This window comes from Acanthisitta chloris, unplaced genomic scaffold (genome assembly GCF_000695815.1).
Source record: "Acanthisitta chloris isolate BGI_N310 unplaced genomic scaffold, ASM69581v1 scaffold32734, whole genome shotgun sequence".
Classification (NCBI taxonomy): domain Eukaryota; kingdom Metazoa; phylum Chordata; class Aves; order Passeriformes; family Acanthisittidae; genus Acanthisitta; species Acanthisitta chloris.
The window spans coordinates 1,592-17,282 of NW_008670400.1; the positions used below are offsets into that span (position 1 = coordinate 1,592).

At 43.5% G+C, this 15,691-nt stretch overlaps 1 protein-coding gene across 2 annotated transcripts; it reads left to right on the top strand.

The window, feature by feature from the left end:
- Positions 1 to 1,108: 1,108 nt before the first annotated feature.
- Positions 1,109 to 13,311, top strand: LDLRAD4 (low density lipoprotein receptor class A domain containing 4). Of its 2 annotated transcripts, XM_009073668.1 has the most exons (3): positions 1,109 to 1,270; positions 11,273 to 11,326; positions 12,635 to 13,311. In XM_009073668.1, the coding sequence occupies exons 1-3, from the start codon at positions 1,166 to 1,168 to the stop codon at positions 13,175 to 13,177; spliced, it is 702 nt and encodes a 233-aa protein (XP_009071916.1). In that variant the 5' UTR covers positions 1,109 to 1,165; the 3' UTR covers positions 13,178 to 13,311. The 2 variants fall into 2 exon arrangements, with proteins under 2 accessions (XP_009071916.1, XP_009071917.1); XM_009073669.1 differs by lacking the exon at positions 11,273 to 11,326 and having other exon boundaries at positions 1,124 to 1,270.
- The last annotated feature ends 2,380 nt before the right edge of the window (positions 13,312 to 15,691 follow it).

Genomic DNA, 15,691 nt, shown 5'->3' on the forward strand with positions numbered 1-15,691 from the left:
ATTATCTTTCTTTCCTCGTTAGCGTTTTAAAACACAGATTTAATATTGATTCCCCAAAGTTCATGTTTTTGCATCAAAAAAGTAGTGCCCTTTTTGGAAAGTACTGAAGCTGAGCAACTTGTGCTGCTTCTTTGCTTTTTCTACCAGCCTAGCAACCAAAGACCTCCTCCCATTAACTGGTAGAGTTCTCTTTCAAGATGAGAGCATCCCCTGTGAGCAATGCAGTTTCCATAGAAATATTGGCAACTCGGTAACTCCAAAGGGCAATTCTTCCCCTTGTGTTGCTCATCCTTGCTGCTCCTGTATAGCCAAAAGGGTGCAAGAGTGACTCATTTCTAAATATACTTAATATTTGTGGTTTAGGCAGGGCTTCAGATAAGATGATGGGCTCTGACGGAGTTCATTGTAATTGTATCTCTTGCAACAACCAAGGCCCTGGTTTCATTTTTAACTGTGGTAGAACATATCTTGTTTTAGAATACCAGATCTCTTTGTAGTTTTTTACCTGAATGGGAAAGTCCAAGGAGAGTTGACTTTACACTACTTGGAAAGAGGTCAGTAATTGAAAAAGATGTTGCATGTAGACTCAATAGGATAAAAGTTTTCCACTTTAGTTAGATAGCTTTCATGCTATTTAGTTGATAAATTAAGGGTAGTGTTCTAGATACTGTATCCTGATTCCTCTCTCCATGGCCTCTGGTTTGAAGCTTATGGAACCCTCTGGACTCTACTGGCATTACAGGGGACTGTTAAAATAGAAGTGGGGTTTGTGCGTGCGCTTTGTTGGGGATTTTGTTCCTCCCCAGTGAAACTGTATTATCCAAAAGGCTTGAGTGTGGTGTTTATGCTGAAGAGTTTATTACCTGTGAAGGCTGCAGAGAAGGATCACCAAGAAACTTTGTAGTTTTGACCTGTAGCCGCTCATACTGATTGTTTTGCTCTGACAAAAATAATTTTCATACAACAGTTTTCTTCACAAAACTTTGCATAACGGACAGCTGTAGTATCTTACGATTCATCGATCTTAATGAAATACTGAGGGTTTTATCAGATTATTGCTTTGATAGTTAACATTCCCTGTATTAATGACATGTTCTCCTCTCTTTTTGTTTTAGCTGAACTGGAGTTTGTTCAAATCATCATTATAATCGTGGTTATAACTGTTATGGTGGTAGTGATCATCTGCTTGTTGAACCATTACAAACTGTCAACGCGCTCCTTTATCAACCGACAGAGCCAAAGCAGAAGACAGGAGGAAACTTTGCAGACAGTGAGTATGAGCCCCTTGCACCAAGTTCCTTTTCCTTGTGCTGTACAGTCTGCCAACAAAGCCTCCTGAGGAGCTCTGGTACAGAAAGTTGGGCAAACTTTTGATAGCACTTTTAATACTCCCTATAATTAGGTCTTTTGCTGAGGTTGTATTTGTCAGTAGAAAACGAAATCAGAACATAAATTTAAGGTGTACTCTCTGATTATTTTTAGACTCTGCTATGCTTTATGTACCCGATTTTCGTTCCACGTTTGGAGGCTCAGATGTGACATCCTGTTTGCTGTTGTGTAATTTGAAAGGGAAGTGGAAGGGGAATGAATGGGGATCACCCGGGGTACAAAGATTTGAAATACACATTGTTGTGATTTTTACATGTATTTACTGATATCCTGGAGTTTTATCCCTGTTACTGTTTCATGAAGCTGCAGTAGCTGTTTGCTGAATCAAAAACTGTCCCAGTATGGGCCCAGGATAAGATGTTTGTTTCACTCAAATAGTAGGAAGATACTAGGAGAAGGATCCCTCCAAGCACCTGGAGTGCTTAAGATGTGTTGTTACAGATCCAAAGGCATAAGACTTGTTAGCCAACAGTAAATGGGCACCTAACTTGTCTTGTGAGACAGGAGTTTGCTGGGTGGGATGCTCTGCTCCCTTGTGAGAGTTAACCACAGGGTGTCCCTGACTTTGGGACACTTCCCACCAAGCAGTGTCCTGTGGTGTTGCAGGGTGGTCCTTTCTTCTGATGTGCTTTTCAGTGTCCCCAGAGTGGTGCCCTTGGCCTCTTTGCTGACTGTGCTGGCCAAGGGGCCATTTGTGAGGGTAGCCTTTTGATGCATTGAATTCCTGGTGGCAGCATTGGATTCATAGCTTCATTTTACTGCCAAGAAAACCTGATTGTAATTGAGAGATGTGGTCCCATAATGGTTTGCACCAGTTCTAAGTCCACAGTTTTGCCTCTTTATCCATCCCAGTCCTGTTGCCTCCCTCTCTGCTCCTTAGGGAGCTGGCAAGGTCATGGTGAGGCACCTCAGGGGAGTGATCTGGCTAAACATTAACTGTCTGGGTCTTTTGGGTTGTTTTTTTGTTTTTGTTTTGTTTTGACAGTTAGATTTTTGGCCAGATCAGTGAGGGGAGTGCCCAGGCAGGAGAGGGAAGACTGGCAGGGGAGGAGGCAGGGATGCCACAGCCGGGGCTGGACCTGAATGACTGCTGTAGAGCTGCATCCCTGGCAATGTTGGCAATTGGCAGGTTGCTCCTGAAGGCCAGCTGTAAAATGTGACAGTGCAGGGTTCTCAAAGCTTTGTCTTCACACATCACCTGCACCCTTTTGCTGGGGTGAATAGCTCTTACCCTGGAGGCTTAGGGGGAGGAAAGGAGCTGCCTCCTCAAGGGGAGATTGCTGCCTCCTCTGTAACTTTGGTAGCATGGGAATGCTTAGCTCTAATTTGACTACAGATGACACTGGAACTTGTCAAACCTTAACCTTGTGGACTTCAGGGCTGGAAAAATTGACTAGATTAATTTGAATGTTGCTTTGAAATGGACACTGTAATTCAAGAACCACACTTCTGTCTAAGAAATGTTAGCTATAATTGCTACAAATGCTTAAAATGAAATAGTTTTGAGATAAATGAAATGCATTTTCATCTTCACAAATCTTTTAAAGTGGCAGTAAGCTGTCAAGTGCATGAAGTAACCCATTATTTCCTTCGTATGGTTCATTAGTATTGTCTGTTATTTGAGCTACTGGTGGGTTTTTCTGGGTTTTTGTTTTTTTTTTTTTTTCCCCTCTTGGACACAGGGGAGGAAACATCACCTTCTTATGAAGAAGAACGTGCAGTTTGGCAGCAGGGACTTGGGAGCCACTTCAGTATCCATAACTGCTCTTAAATAACTTTTAAAACACTGACTCACTTTCAGTTTGGTGGCACCCTTATAAGTAATGATAATCATAGCCAAATGAGCACTTCATGGAAATTGATGATTGGATGGCAAAACTGGTTACTAATTCTTCTGAAAACCTTCTGGTATAAGTTTGTCATCACTATTAATCATCTGAATTTCTGATAAGCTGAAGCCGTTCTTAAGAAGGGGGATGGGGCTTCAGAGGTCTCTGAGTTCAGATGTCAAGTGTCTTTGAATTTCCCTGCCTCAGGTGTTAGGAGGAGATTCTGATAGCAGATGGTTGTGCAGTGCACACCTTAAAAGCAATGTGTATTGCATGAGGGTGGGGAAACTGAAGTATTTGGTCTGTATTGAGAAGTTGAAAATGGCAAGTCTGTTCTCTTTGTCCATGGTGGAGTGAGTCACACAAGATAATACATAGTGTGAGCAGTAAGATACAGGTTAGGTTATAGACTTTTAAAATACATTTATTTTTTTAACCAGGCAGGCCTTGTTCTGTGTGCATGTGCTATCCACAAGTGGATTCTCTCCTAAGGGAGTCTTTTTTTTAAAGGTATAGAGACTCTGAAAACTGATATAAATGTTTATTAGCTACTAATGTCTGAAGAAAATATTATTCTGACTCAGGCCTTCTGTTGGCAGAGAAATAGCGAATGGGGACAGAGGAAATTCAGCTGTGGCTGAATTGGTGCACAGATATTGGCACCATAAAGGCCAACTATTGAATAGGTGATCTCTCTTATTCTGGCTCTTCTAGAGAGTGTAATAGAAGTGATCATATAAATTTTCTGTTGCCTTTATTGCCAGCCTCACACTTGTAAAACTCATGGGTCAGGCCTCAGAAGTACTGAAATAAAAGGTATTTGTGGGTTTCTTTTTCTGGTTGAATTTCCTTCATGTTTAAAAAAGCCCCTAACAGCAACAAAAGCCACAAACATACAGGAACAAAACAAATTTAAAAAAGAGGAGGATAATGAGAATTTCAACTTCCAGGCCAAGTCAGAAATCAGAGTATTAAAAAAGAAGGTGAAATATCACTCCAATCACAAGTGTTGGTAACATTTGAAAGGCAGAAAAGGGACCAATCATAGGAAAAAAAGTTGTCCTTTGATAAGTACATGCTGAAAACTCATTTCTATGTGCTTGTTCTGTGTGGCCACTAGTTCAGCTTTGTCTTTTTTATCCCCTCTGGAGTCTCGTTTCCAGTCTTTACATGGTCTTTGGTCTTTTTCTGTTACCTTGGTTATTGTGCTAGGGCCTTAAGCAGATTACAACCAAGGGCAGAACAAACACTGAGTGCTCAGGAATAGTGGATGCTTCTGCAGCAGTGCTGCTGAGGATGCTGCCTACCCTCCATGGCAAGCCCTGCCCTCTCCTAGTTGAAGCTATTAAGTACTCAATGCTTATGTTTTAACATAAGCAGATATAAGAGTTTTGGGGTCATAACTGTGAGAGGTGAAACGATGCTGAGTGACAACCACGTTGGCATGAGTGTCAGCCTGAAGTAGGCATGCACAGCACTGGGTGGTGTCCATACCACAATGGATAAAATATTGAATGCTTTCCCCCTGCTGGCTGATCTATCAGCAGCGTTTGGCTTCATGGCTGGGAGCAAGCCAAGGTATCCCTCTCCACCTGAGAGGGATGTGAAGGCTGTAGGGTGTGGAGTATACCAGGAGCATGCCCAGGGCTGCTTCACTAGGACAACACAACCTCTTGTGGGGGAGCAACTGATGCTACTGGCAGTGCTGGGAGGGTTTGGGGTAGGGCCATGTGTCAGCATTGGAAAGACACATCAACGCACAGGGTGTCTGTGTCTGATATCCCAGGGGAGATACGTGTTGCAGCGTTGCTGACTGTGCCTTGGGAGGACTGATGTTGTATTGGGTGGGCAGTGTTGTTGGTTACCGAAAGCATCCTGCTGGAATGTAGGTAGCTGCAGCTGAGCTGCTGCTGTGGCAGTCTGCTATTTGCTGGGACAAAACAAAGATAAATCTTGCTTCCCAATGATTAACTCTTAATGTCATCACCAGTGATTTCCAGGGGAACATCGAGGGGAAAATAGATTAAGTAAGTGACTTACAGGGAGGTACTTAATGAGCTTCTGATGTTCCTAAATTCATTCCTTCTCCCCATCATGGTGGCTTCTGTCTTTGCATTGTCTTACTTTATAAAGTGGATGTTGATGGAGTACTGAACACTTGGACTGCCCCGGGCCTACTCCTGGCAGCAAAGTCCCTGCATCCATCACAAAAGATGCTCACCCTGACCAGCCCCTGCAACCCAGCACTGCAGGCAGCATTGCTGCTAGGGTTAGTCAGCTTGCATTAGAACCTGCATGGATAATGCCCATCTCAAATGCCAAGCTCCAGGAGCACAGCTGTAAAAAATACTCCCCTCTGTCCTGTACCAGCTACTTCAGAATGAAAGGGGAACACCAGGAGGGTGGCAGAAAATACTCAATAATATTGACAGCTCGGGGATTTGTCAGTAATTCCAAATGTTAGTCTTTCCTTTTGGTCTTTTAAATAATTTCCTACTGGTATTGGCATTATTCCTTCTGTTCCCTGCTCGTGTCCCTTGGCCACTCATTCTCATTTTCTTACTGACATGTGCAAAAGAAAGAAAATCCCACTGGGAACCAGAACCCAGTCTACAGTCAGGAGAGAGTGAGAGTGCTGTAGACCACCCGGCTTTGCCAAATCTTTTTGTTGGTACAGTCATCAGTTGGCAGGGGCTGGACTTGCACTATTCTCCTGCTGTCTCCTTGAGGGACATGGGCTTGCCTCTCCTCAGAGAGTGCTGCCAGAAGGGACAGCGTGTGTGGCTGCCAGTCTTTGAAGTCTAACACAGTAAAGTCAATATATCTTTAATAAGGGCAGGATTGTCTAGGAAATCTGCAGGTAGGACTGGAAGTGAGGAGTGATGGCTTTGGGTGGCTCCTGACTCAGTGTGTCACCTTGGGCAACTTGCTTCATCTCCAAATAAAGGAGGAAGGATAATAGTACTTAATCCCTTCAGTTGAATGAAATGAAAATTACTTGAAGTGATGAAGTACTGTGAAGTTGGAGAAATAAATGTTTTAAAGCATTAAGTAACAAATAATTGCAATAAGTGTAGGGAGGCAGATTATTTGTGAGAGATTTGGCACTCTCCATAATTCTCTCTAGTACTTCTCCGTGGTACCATGCACTGCTCTGCCAGACACCATCACCTTTCCTGCCCTTGTGGAAATGCAGCTTTTAAAGGAACAAACAGTCCTGATGGAATACTTGTCCTTCTGCTGGGGACAATGCAGTAGTTTGTTTTGCTTGTGTTTGCAGGGAAAGTGTTGCCATCTTCAAAGCTGAAATGGGCTGTCACCCAGGAAGAGACAGCGAGCAGAGTGAGCCCCTGTGCCTTCCCAGAGCGTTTTTAGCAAGCCACTGCTGTAATGTGGTGTAATGTACCACCTAGGGCCAAAAGCAGAAACTACACTGCTGTCTGAAACACTTCGTTTGCAAAAGTAGTGTGTATTTGTGTGTGTACATTTACATATAAAAATAATTAAAAATTGAGTTAAGGGGAAAAGAGGGACATTCTTAATAATTGTAATGCATTTTAGGAAGTGAAAAACTGACTGTTTTGTTTCTCGGGAAATATAATTCCAGGCAGAGTTCTAGTTTTCAGAAACTTAAAGGTGGAAAAAGCCTGAAAATCTCCTTAACAGTCAGTAAAAATGAAGAGTTTGGGGTTATGTGGGATTGCCATGGTTTAACTCCAGCTGGCAACTAAGCACCACACAGCCACCTGCTCCCGGCAGGGTAGGGGAGAGAATCGGGAGGGTAAAAGTGAGAGAGCTCATCTACTGAGATAAAGACAGTTTAAGCAAAATCCACATATGCAAGGAAAGCAAAACAGGGAATTCAGTTGCTACTTTGCATAGGCAGGCAGGTGTTCAGCCATCCCCAGGACAGCAGGACTCCATGACTTGTAACAGTGACTTGGGAAGACAAGTGCTATTGCTCTGAAAGTGTCTTCTCTTCCTTCCCCCAGCTCTATATGCAGAGCATGATGCCATATGGTGTGGAATGTCCCTTGGGTCAGTTGGGGTCAGCTGTCCTGGCTGTGTCCCCTCTCAACTCCTTGTTCACCCCCAGCCTCCTTGCTGGTGAGGTGGGATAAGAGGCAGGAAAGACCTTGATTCTAAATGGTGCTGAGCAATAGCAAAAACATCGCTGAATTATCAACACTGTTTTTTCAGCACAAATCTGAAACGTGGTCCCATACCAGCTACTGTGAAGAAAATTAACTGTATCTGAGCTGAAACAAGCACCAGGATCCTTTTGCTTTATTATAGTTTGGGGAAATTTTCTTACAGAGAATAAATTTTTACCTATAATTCCTCCTGAGTTAAAAATTCTTCTGTAAATGCCTTTCCTGCTGGCTGTCAATGTGCTGATGCTCAGCTGAGGTAGTTCAATGACACTGTGCTCTGGGAAGCACAGTGTTTAAAAATATCCTCAAAAAGTCATCTTCCTACACTGTTTAATTCTAGAGCCTCCAAGCCTTTGCAAAATATGAAATAGCAAATTATGTTCGGCTTATGCAGTCTCTGAAGCTCTAAATATTGATTTAAATAATCATCACCATAAGGTAATTTACCATAAGATAATTAAGTAATCACTCAGCTGGATTTATTAAATGATGCTGTTCTTTCAAAATCTAATCACAAAATTAATTTCTGTAAATTATTGTGAAACCCAAAAATGGCAAAGGTCAGCAGAGACATAGGTGGATCCCTAAGATTGTCTTGCTTGGTGTTATTTGTAGGCGTTAGGATTTTCATTCCAAAGCCTAACAGTGTTAAAAATTCAGAAAAGATGGGGAATAAGTGAATAATCCTTCTTTCCCTGTTACTTTGAAGTATTGAAGCTCACTCCTGAAGACTTTTAGTCTCTTTAAGCAGGAGCAAGTTGAGGTTGCTAGCTGTTGAGAACCTATAAGAAACAGGTAAATGAGATACTGCCCACATCAAAAAATGGATAAACTGCATTTACTCAGGTTTGTGCATACCTGAGAACTACTTGTACAAATCCCTGGGTGAGTGGTGTGAGGGGGTGTTGAGCAGGATGCCAGTGCTGGATGTGCTAGCTGGGAACTGCCCATCAGCACGATGCCAGGCAGTGCAGGACTGGGGCTGAGAGCTTGCACCAGGCCTGGCAGCAGGTTAGCCATCGTGCCAAGCCACGTTGCCTCTGCCTGGTTGTATCTTGCACACAGGTTGAGACGGGAGATGAGAAGACTGTAAAAAAGAAGTTGAAAGTAGTTGTTTCATCATTAAGTGATTCTGCTTTGGTATTTTGAATAATAAAAGAGAGAAACAATATCAGGAAATAGAACTACAAATGCTGTCAGTTATCATGTGATTTTCACTGATCTGAGCACAGGGAGGCATTTTAGCTGTCAAATGAAGGTCTGTAAGTAGAGGGACAAGGAGAGAGCAAGAAATAACACATTCTGTCTTTGTAAGCCACCCCAGATTGTTCATGGCAGTCCCAGCATGTTATTTCTTAAATCTACATCCTGGAGGGTGGGGGGGAAAGTCATGCAACACTTTTTTCTTCTCTCAACCCCTTGCCATCACCCCAAGACAGTGGAGTAGGTGGGCACCAACCCTTAGGTTAGGTTGTATCTGACCAGTGCAGGAGAGGGAGGATTTCTCTAAACAGAGACTCAAGAAAGATAAGGTAGGTAGTGTGTCTCCTATGGTGGATACAGCAATTTCAGGGAGGGTAGAAATTCCTACATAGGGTCAGTTAGTCTGGACTTGGTGATGAGAGAATCCTGTACTGTGGCACTGGACCAGCTATGTATGTGGTGAGGTTGGTCTGCACGTGGTGTGTGAGCCTGGTATTTTCCAAGTGTGGGCACGCTGAGCACATGTTACCCAGCCATCTGCTTGGGGAGTTCTTCTGGCTCCTGGGATAGAGATCTTGCTGGGGGTTGGCTGCTGCCAAATGATTTATTCAGCCTGCTGCTCTCTTCAGAGGAAGCCATAGGAAAGGGAGTAGCTACAGGTGCACTGTAGGACATACTGTAACAGAAACTATGTTGTTACACATTCTTGATCTGGGTGCCTGGGCTCAGCGAGCAGGTTCCATTCCATCTCCATGCAAGGAGTTTTTCTCCATATGCTGCACCACCTCCATGGACTCTTCTTACTCTCCTCCCTTTGGGGAGTTCAGCCCTCAGATGGGAATTGTCATTTCTGATTCCACGTCAGGAACACCTTTTTCTAAGGGAGTTTAAGTAGTGTGAGTGGTTGGGGTAGATTTAATTTCTGTCTGGATTGAGTTGTTGGTTTTGCCTTTTTTCCTCTCTTCTGAGCCTGAAGACATTAAAGGTGGCACCAAGACAGTTGCACTAGGCATAAAGCTACACACTATTGTGTTTTTCATATCATCACTCAGGAATCTGCTGTTGAGCTGTGTATGGCCTGTAATTCACGGGCAATTAATTGAGAACTTTAGCTTTGACTAATATGTTTTACTAAGAATTGCAACAGGCTTGGAGCCTGTTGGGTCAGCTGCTGATAACCTGATTGTCTTTATTTGTGCAACACACGCTCGGATATTTCAAAATGAGTGTCTGGGTGATGGAGGAATGGAAAGGAAGGTGAGTACAAGTATGTATATATATGCAGTTGCACAGCCAAAATTTCTTCTATTGACAAACCTTATATAGGCACTGAAACAGATGAACCTACAAAAGATTTGTCTTTCCTGTCAGGCCTTTGCAAAGGGGGATACTTGGGGAAGTTGTAAATAATTGCAATTGTCAGCCTCCCTCTATCTCTGCTTTCTAAAGCTACAGAAGAGAAGTGTGCCAGCTTTGTTATTCAAAGCATTTCCCTTAGCAGCTGAATCCTGTAGGAGATTCCTCTTAGAGCAGCTTTCCTCTGTGGTGGACTCTCCTGACAAGATCACAGACGGCTTTTGGTCTCTGAGTGTCACGATGAACATCTAGTTGGGTCTATTTTTACATCTGAAATGTGTTGAAAGATGCTATGGTGAGAAGAAGCAGCGCAGTAAGACTTGAAAGTAGTCTATACGTGGTAATGCATTTGGGGACAGTATGCGTTTTCCTTCCAGTTCCTGAAATTTCTTATGCCTGTAAAACTTGAATTAGCATCAAGAAAATAGTCATGACCATACAATGTTTTGATTTTCTCTTTGTGCACCAAGATTGAAGTTCTGTGCTTTATAGCTGCTCTGATGTGTCCTCTTCAGCTTCAAAATTTTCCAGTAAAATAAATTCATTGTGGGAGTTACTGCTACTCTAAACAATTAATTGTAAAGAAAGATAATGATACACCTTAAGTTGTTTTCCCTTATTGACGTATTGTTCTTCACCCTTTTATTCTACCCTGAGTGCTGATACGGTGTTAGAACAGCATTTCAAGGCATGAGAGAAAACTACTTTGGCCTGAGAAGGTGGTTGGAGAAGTGGTCGAAAAGGGGGAACTGGTGGCTGAAACCTCAGCTGCATAACTACTCTTTATGGTGGGAATTGGGCAACTGACAGTTTTGACCAGATTATACCTGGGTTTAGCATGACTGTCGCTTTGCTGAGATTGCAGACGCCAGGTTTTGTTGTGAACTGTTTTGCTTCTGGTGTGTAATCAGGATCCTGGCTGGCAGGTCATCTTCGTCAGACCTGCCAACCTTGCTGACGTGGCCGAGTCATGGGTTGGGAGGTGATGGGTACCTGCTCAGCACCCAAATGCTGAAGCCTCTCTCCTGTCATTTCCTCACGTTGCCACTCTCTCGTAGCTGTGACCAGCTTGCTGCATCCTGATGGCCTGTGAGGCTGGGTGCTGTGGGTGACATCTTGGCGCTTCCAAATGGCCCAAAGCTTGACTTGCTCAGGAGCAGAGCTGCTCTTTGCTCCAGCTTTGGAAAGAAAGGAGTGGGATGTTGCTTGTTTAGCACCTCTCTCTGGGTGAAGACAGCCAATCCTTAGAAGCTGACTGCTGGTAAGAGGTGTGGTATTGAGGCAGGATGGTGATGTGATCTATTAATTTTTTCTCTTTTGTTGTTTTCTTCCACATTTCAGGAAGGGTGCTTGTGGCCTTCAGAAAGCTCGGTTTCGCGCCAGGGTGCTTCAGAGGTACTCACAGATTTTTTACTATCTTTACCAATGCGCTTTCCTTTTTTTCCTGTTATGTGTATTTGGTTCCTTTCAAAAACATGCATCTATTTTGTAAGGAAAGATTTCTTTTTTTTAGTGTGGTTCATGTGATCATCTGAGCCTACCTTAGCTCCCGTTTCATAAATGCCTGAGATCTTTTCATTAAAGAATGAAATTATGTCCACCTGACACCTCATCTCCATCAGCAGCTCCCTGTGTCACAGTAGGCATTCAGAAGTAAGTGTTGGAGGTGTCACTCTCATATGCCGTGTCTCAGTAGTTTGAGTTTTCAGTGGAGAGAGAATAAAATAAAATATAAAATAAAGCTGGAAGACAAGTTGTTCTTGTCCCTGAATTTTTCTTGGATTTACAACACATATCCTGTCACTAGTGTCTCCTGTCTTCCAGCTAGCACTGGTCTATGTAGTAATTTGTGAGTGACCCTGAGTGGTCCAGCTGTCCAGTGACAAACAGCAGAACTTCCTGGTGGTTGGCTCTGCATCTGTCAGGGTCAGGAGCTGAAGACCTTGCATGGTTCCAGAAAAGAGAAGAGCAGTTTGATAGATCTAAATGTGAGAAGCTGATGTGTCTGTCTGGGTCTGGGGTAGACCAAGTGAGGAACAACAGAACCTCACAGTGTCTTTAACTCTTCCTTTTGCAAAGCCTGACCTTCTCCAGGGTTTGATATACCAGGGACAATTTTTCCATTCACAGTGCAGAAGCCTTGTAGGTCCTCCCTGGAGGCTGAGTTCTGGCTGAGAACTGAGGGGGAGGAGGACACTTGATACACTCTGGTAGTGAAGGCGAGAGATATGCCAGGCCTTTACAATATGTACTAAAATGACCATCTGAATTCTTTGGTGATGCAGGGTATTACATTAACTCTGAATAGGAGGGGGAGGCTCAGACTGCAGCTGAAATTCAGTATCGGGACATTGTTGTAGAACTAGTCTTAATTGTCAAAACTAGAGAGAATGCATTTTCGATGTTCAGAAACAGAATGATTTTCTTTTGCTCTGAATATTTTAATGTCAGAAGGAGCTGCGTGGGGTCTTGGTCTTCCTTCGTGAAGCTGTTCTCAAGTATTTTGTGTTAGATCCTTCCTGTTCCTCCTACCTCTTCACGTGCGCGCGTGTGGGAGCATGTGTGCACAGTATCTGGTGGTTCAGTCTCTGAGAGAGGTGGCAGAGAGAAGCATTCTGTGTTTTGCCAGTTCTTTGTAAATATGGAGCGGCCACAGTGCTTTGCTCAGATGCGGAGTCACCTGTGTCTCTCTTCCCGTTTCAGATCATGTATGCTCCAAGGTCCAGGGACAGGTTTACCACCCCATCTTTTATGCAGCGGGACCGTTTCAGTCGCTTCCAGCCCACTTACCCTTACATGCAGCATGAGATTGACCTTCCTCCGACCATCTCCCTCTCTGACGGGGAAGAGCCTCCGCCGTACCAAGGCCCCTGCACGCTCCAGCTCCGGGACCCAGAGCAGCAGATGGAGCTCAACCGGGAATCCGTCAGGGCACCGCCCAACCGAACCATTTTTGATAGCGACTTGATAGACATCTCGATGTACAATGGGGGCCCCTGCCCACCGAGCAGCAATTCGGGCATAAGTGCAACCAACTATAGCAGTAATGGAAGGATGGAAGGACCACCCCCGACGTACAGCGAGGTCATGGGGCATTACCCAGGCTCCTCTTTTTTCCATCACCAGCACAGCAACGTGCCTCCTTCCTCGCAGAGGGGGAGCAGACTTCAGTTTCAGCAGAACAATTCAGAGAGCACAATAGTCCCCAGCAAAGGCCAAGACCGGAAACCAGGAAACCTGGTCTAAGTTACTCGCCCAGGTGCATTTGGACTGAAGACAGGAGATTGAAGCAGGGCGGTGGAGGAAGACCCCCATGCTCCGGTGCACAATGTTGTTACGTTTCACGTGGTACAACTTAGTAAAACCAAACGTGCAAACCAGTTCTTTGTTTCTGATTCCTTTCAGGGGAATTGCATGCAAAGCAGATTGAAAGAAATACAAACTTCCATTCAGTTTGTCTACGAGCAGTGTTTCAGGGGAGAGGGGGGGGATATATTATTTTTGTTTAATAAACTATTTCAATTATTTAATTCTAAAAGTTAACTTAGCACAGAAATGAGGCTTGTACAGCCTGTTTTATACTCACTGAATGGCAGAAGGAAGAAGGTGGTTTTGCTAGATAAATGGGGGAAGAATTGGCCAGTTTGCTTTTTTTTTTCTCCCAGGGTGTGGATTTTTTTTTTTAATATGAAACAAAATTCCTGTTCTGTGTGCCAAGGTATAAAGTTGAGAACTTAGATGAATGCAAGGAATTAATTTGTGTTGTGATAAATGTGTTTTAAAAAGTTGCACTATCTTAATGTTTAAAAAAATATATATGAGGGAACTGTTTTATGTGAAGTTCTTCTATATGTTGTCATTTCACCTGTGGAATAATGATAGAGCCCCAGAAGTAATCTGGAGGAGTTTGCCCCCCCTCCCCCTGGGTTTGCTAGAAAAAGGGGACAGGACTTAGCCTAACATCTCTTGACTTTTACAAATCAAGAAATACAGGGACACTTGTCTTTGCAATAATTTGCATTCAAATAACAGTGCATCAATGAAGTGTCTTGGAGACTTTTGGATGGAAGAAGGCAAATATGAAATCCCAGCATTTTCCATCACTTAGGGTTTAGCTATTTTGCAGTGTAGACTATTTGTTTCAGAAACGGCAAAACAAAAAAATCCCAGATGTGTTAATTTGTATTGATTCTAACTTAAGTGCTGCCATTCTTTTCCTTTTCATAACTCAATATCGCCATTACTTAACCGTTTTAGAGATTTTTGTCCTCACTGTAGCCTAAAATGTATTTAGTCACATATCATGACATTATGCAATAAATTGTTTGAAAATGCAAGGTGGGTTTTTTCCCCTGCAATGCTGTTAAAATATGTGAGACTGTTGTGCTTTGCGCTCTCCATTTCATCCTTTTAGATCCTGAAGTTCAGGCCTGGAGATCCATCCTGTTGAAGTGAAGGGGGACTTGGTAGCTCAAACCCCTCATGCCGTTTCTGCAGCAGTACCGAGAGCGCTGGTGACAGTGGTGCTGTCTTCTGGGCATCCCTGGCAGTGACGTGGGAGCACCAGTTATTCTCACTGCAAACTGTTTTGCTCTGGGCCCTGTTGCGGAAACTCTTCTCCGTGCTTGTCATCTGTCTGACGCCAGCAGGACCACGCTCATGGGTAAAGATGACTCATGTATTAACTAAGTGTCTGTAAGCCCTGGTTTTGCTATACTGGTCTGAACAGTAGATGGAAAATGTTACCTGCCTGTGTTGCGTGGCATGCGGGGTGTTTCTTCACCGGCTGTTCCTCTGCGGAAGCACGCGCGGCGCCGGAAGGCAGTTGGCAAATGGTGATAGTGGCATCACAAGCACATGAAAAAGCACAACTTGCACTTAAAATGCATTTCGGAAATGGACTTAAAGTAAGAATCTTTAGAGTCTTAGCTTGAATAGTTTCTAATATATAGGTGTATGAGTGTGTCATAGACCTTTTCACTTTAAGATCTTTCACTTTTTTCTATTTTCCTAAGCCTTGTGCTTGGTTACGGGCGGCAGCCGCTGTGTGCCCAGAGGGCACTGGAGGAGTGCCGTGCCCTAGCGCCTGGTCGCGTGGCTGGAGGCTGGATTTCTGCAAGGACTTCTGTACACCGGGGGCTCTGATAACTGAAGTGCATCTTTGATCTATGCAGAGTTTTAATGCCAAAACAGTGTGTGTGTCTGTGTGTGTGTTTTATGGGCCTCAGCATAGATTTGTTTTCTTCATAAGGTAATTTGGTTTTATTCTAGTTTAGAAAGTGTTTGTGTAACTGTTAGTCTGAATATGCAGCTCCATTTGTCTCTAACTGCTTTTTGATTTTTGGTCTGAATCATGCTGGTAATGCAGAGTAAAGCTGCCTTTTAACGTATGTATTATTTGAAGGGAGAGAGAGATTGTATGATGGGATTCACTAAGTTTTTTTCCACTCAGACCCACAGGACAGCTGTTTACAAAATGACTAGGTGGCTGTCAGTCAGGGCTCTCACCATGTCTGGTTCCTGGGAATAAAAGCTGTGAAATTAGATTTTTGCAAACAACCTATGAACATAATTCTTAGTTAAAAAACAGAAAATAACCCAACCAAAACAAAACAAAAAAACCCAAACAGAAGACAAAACCAGCAAATGTTGGTTTTGGTCTTCAGGGACTTTAGTCACTTCAGAAGTGAGCTTTTAAGCCAGAGAATGTGTGTGCCTACACAGATACTGTGCTGTTGCCTAAATGAGGATTGTTTAGCC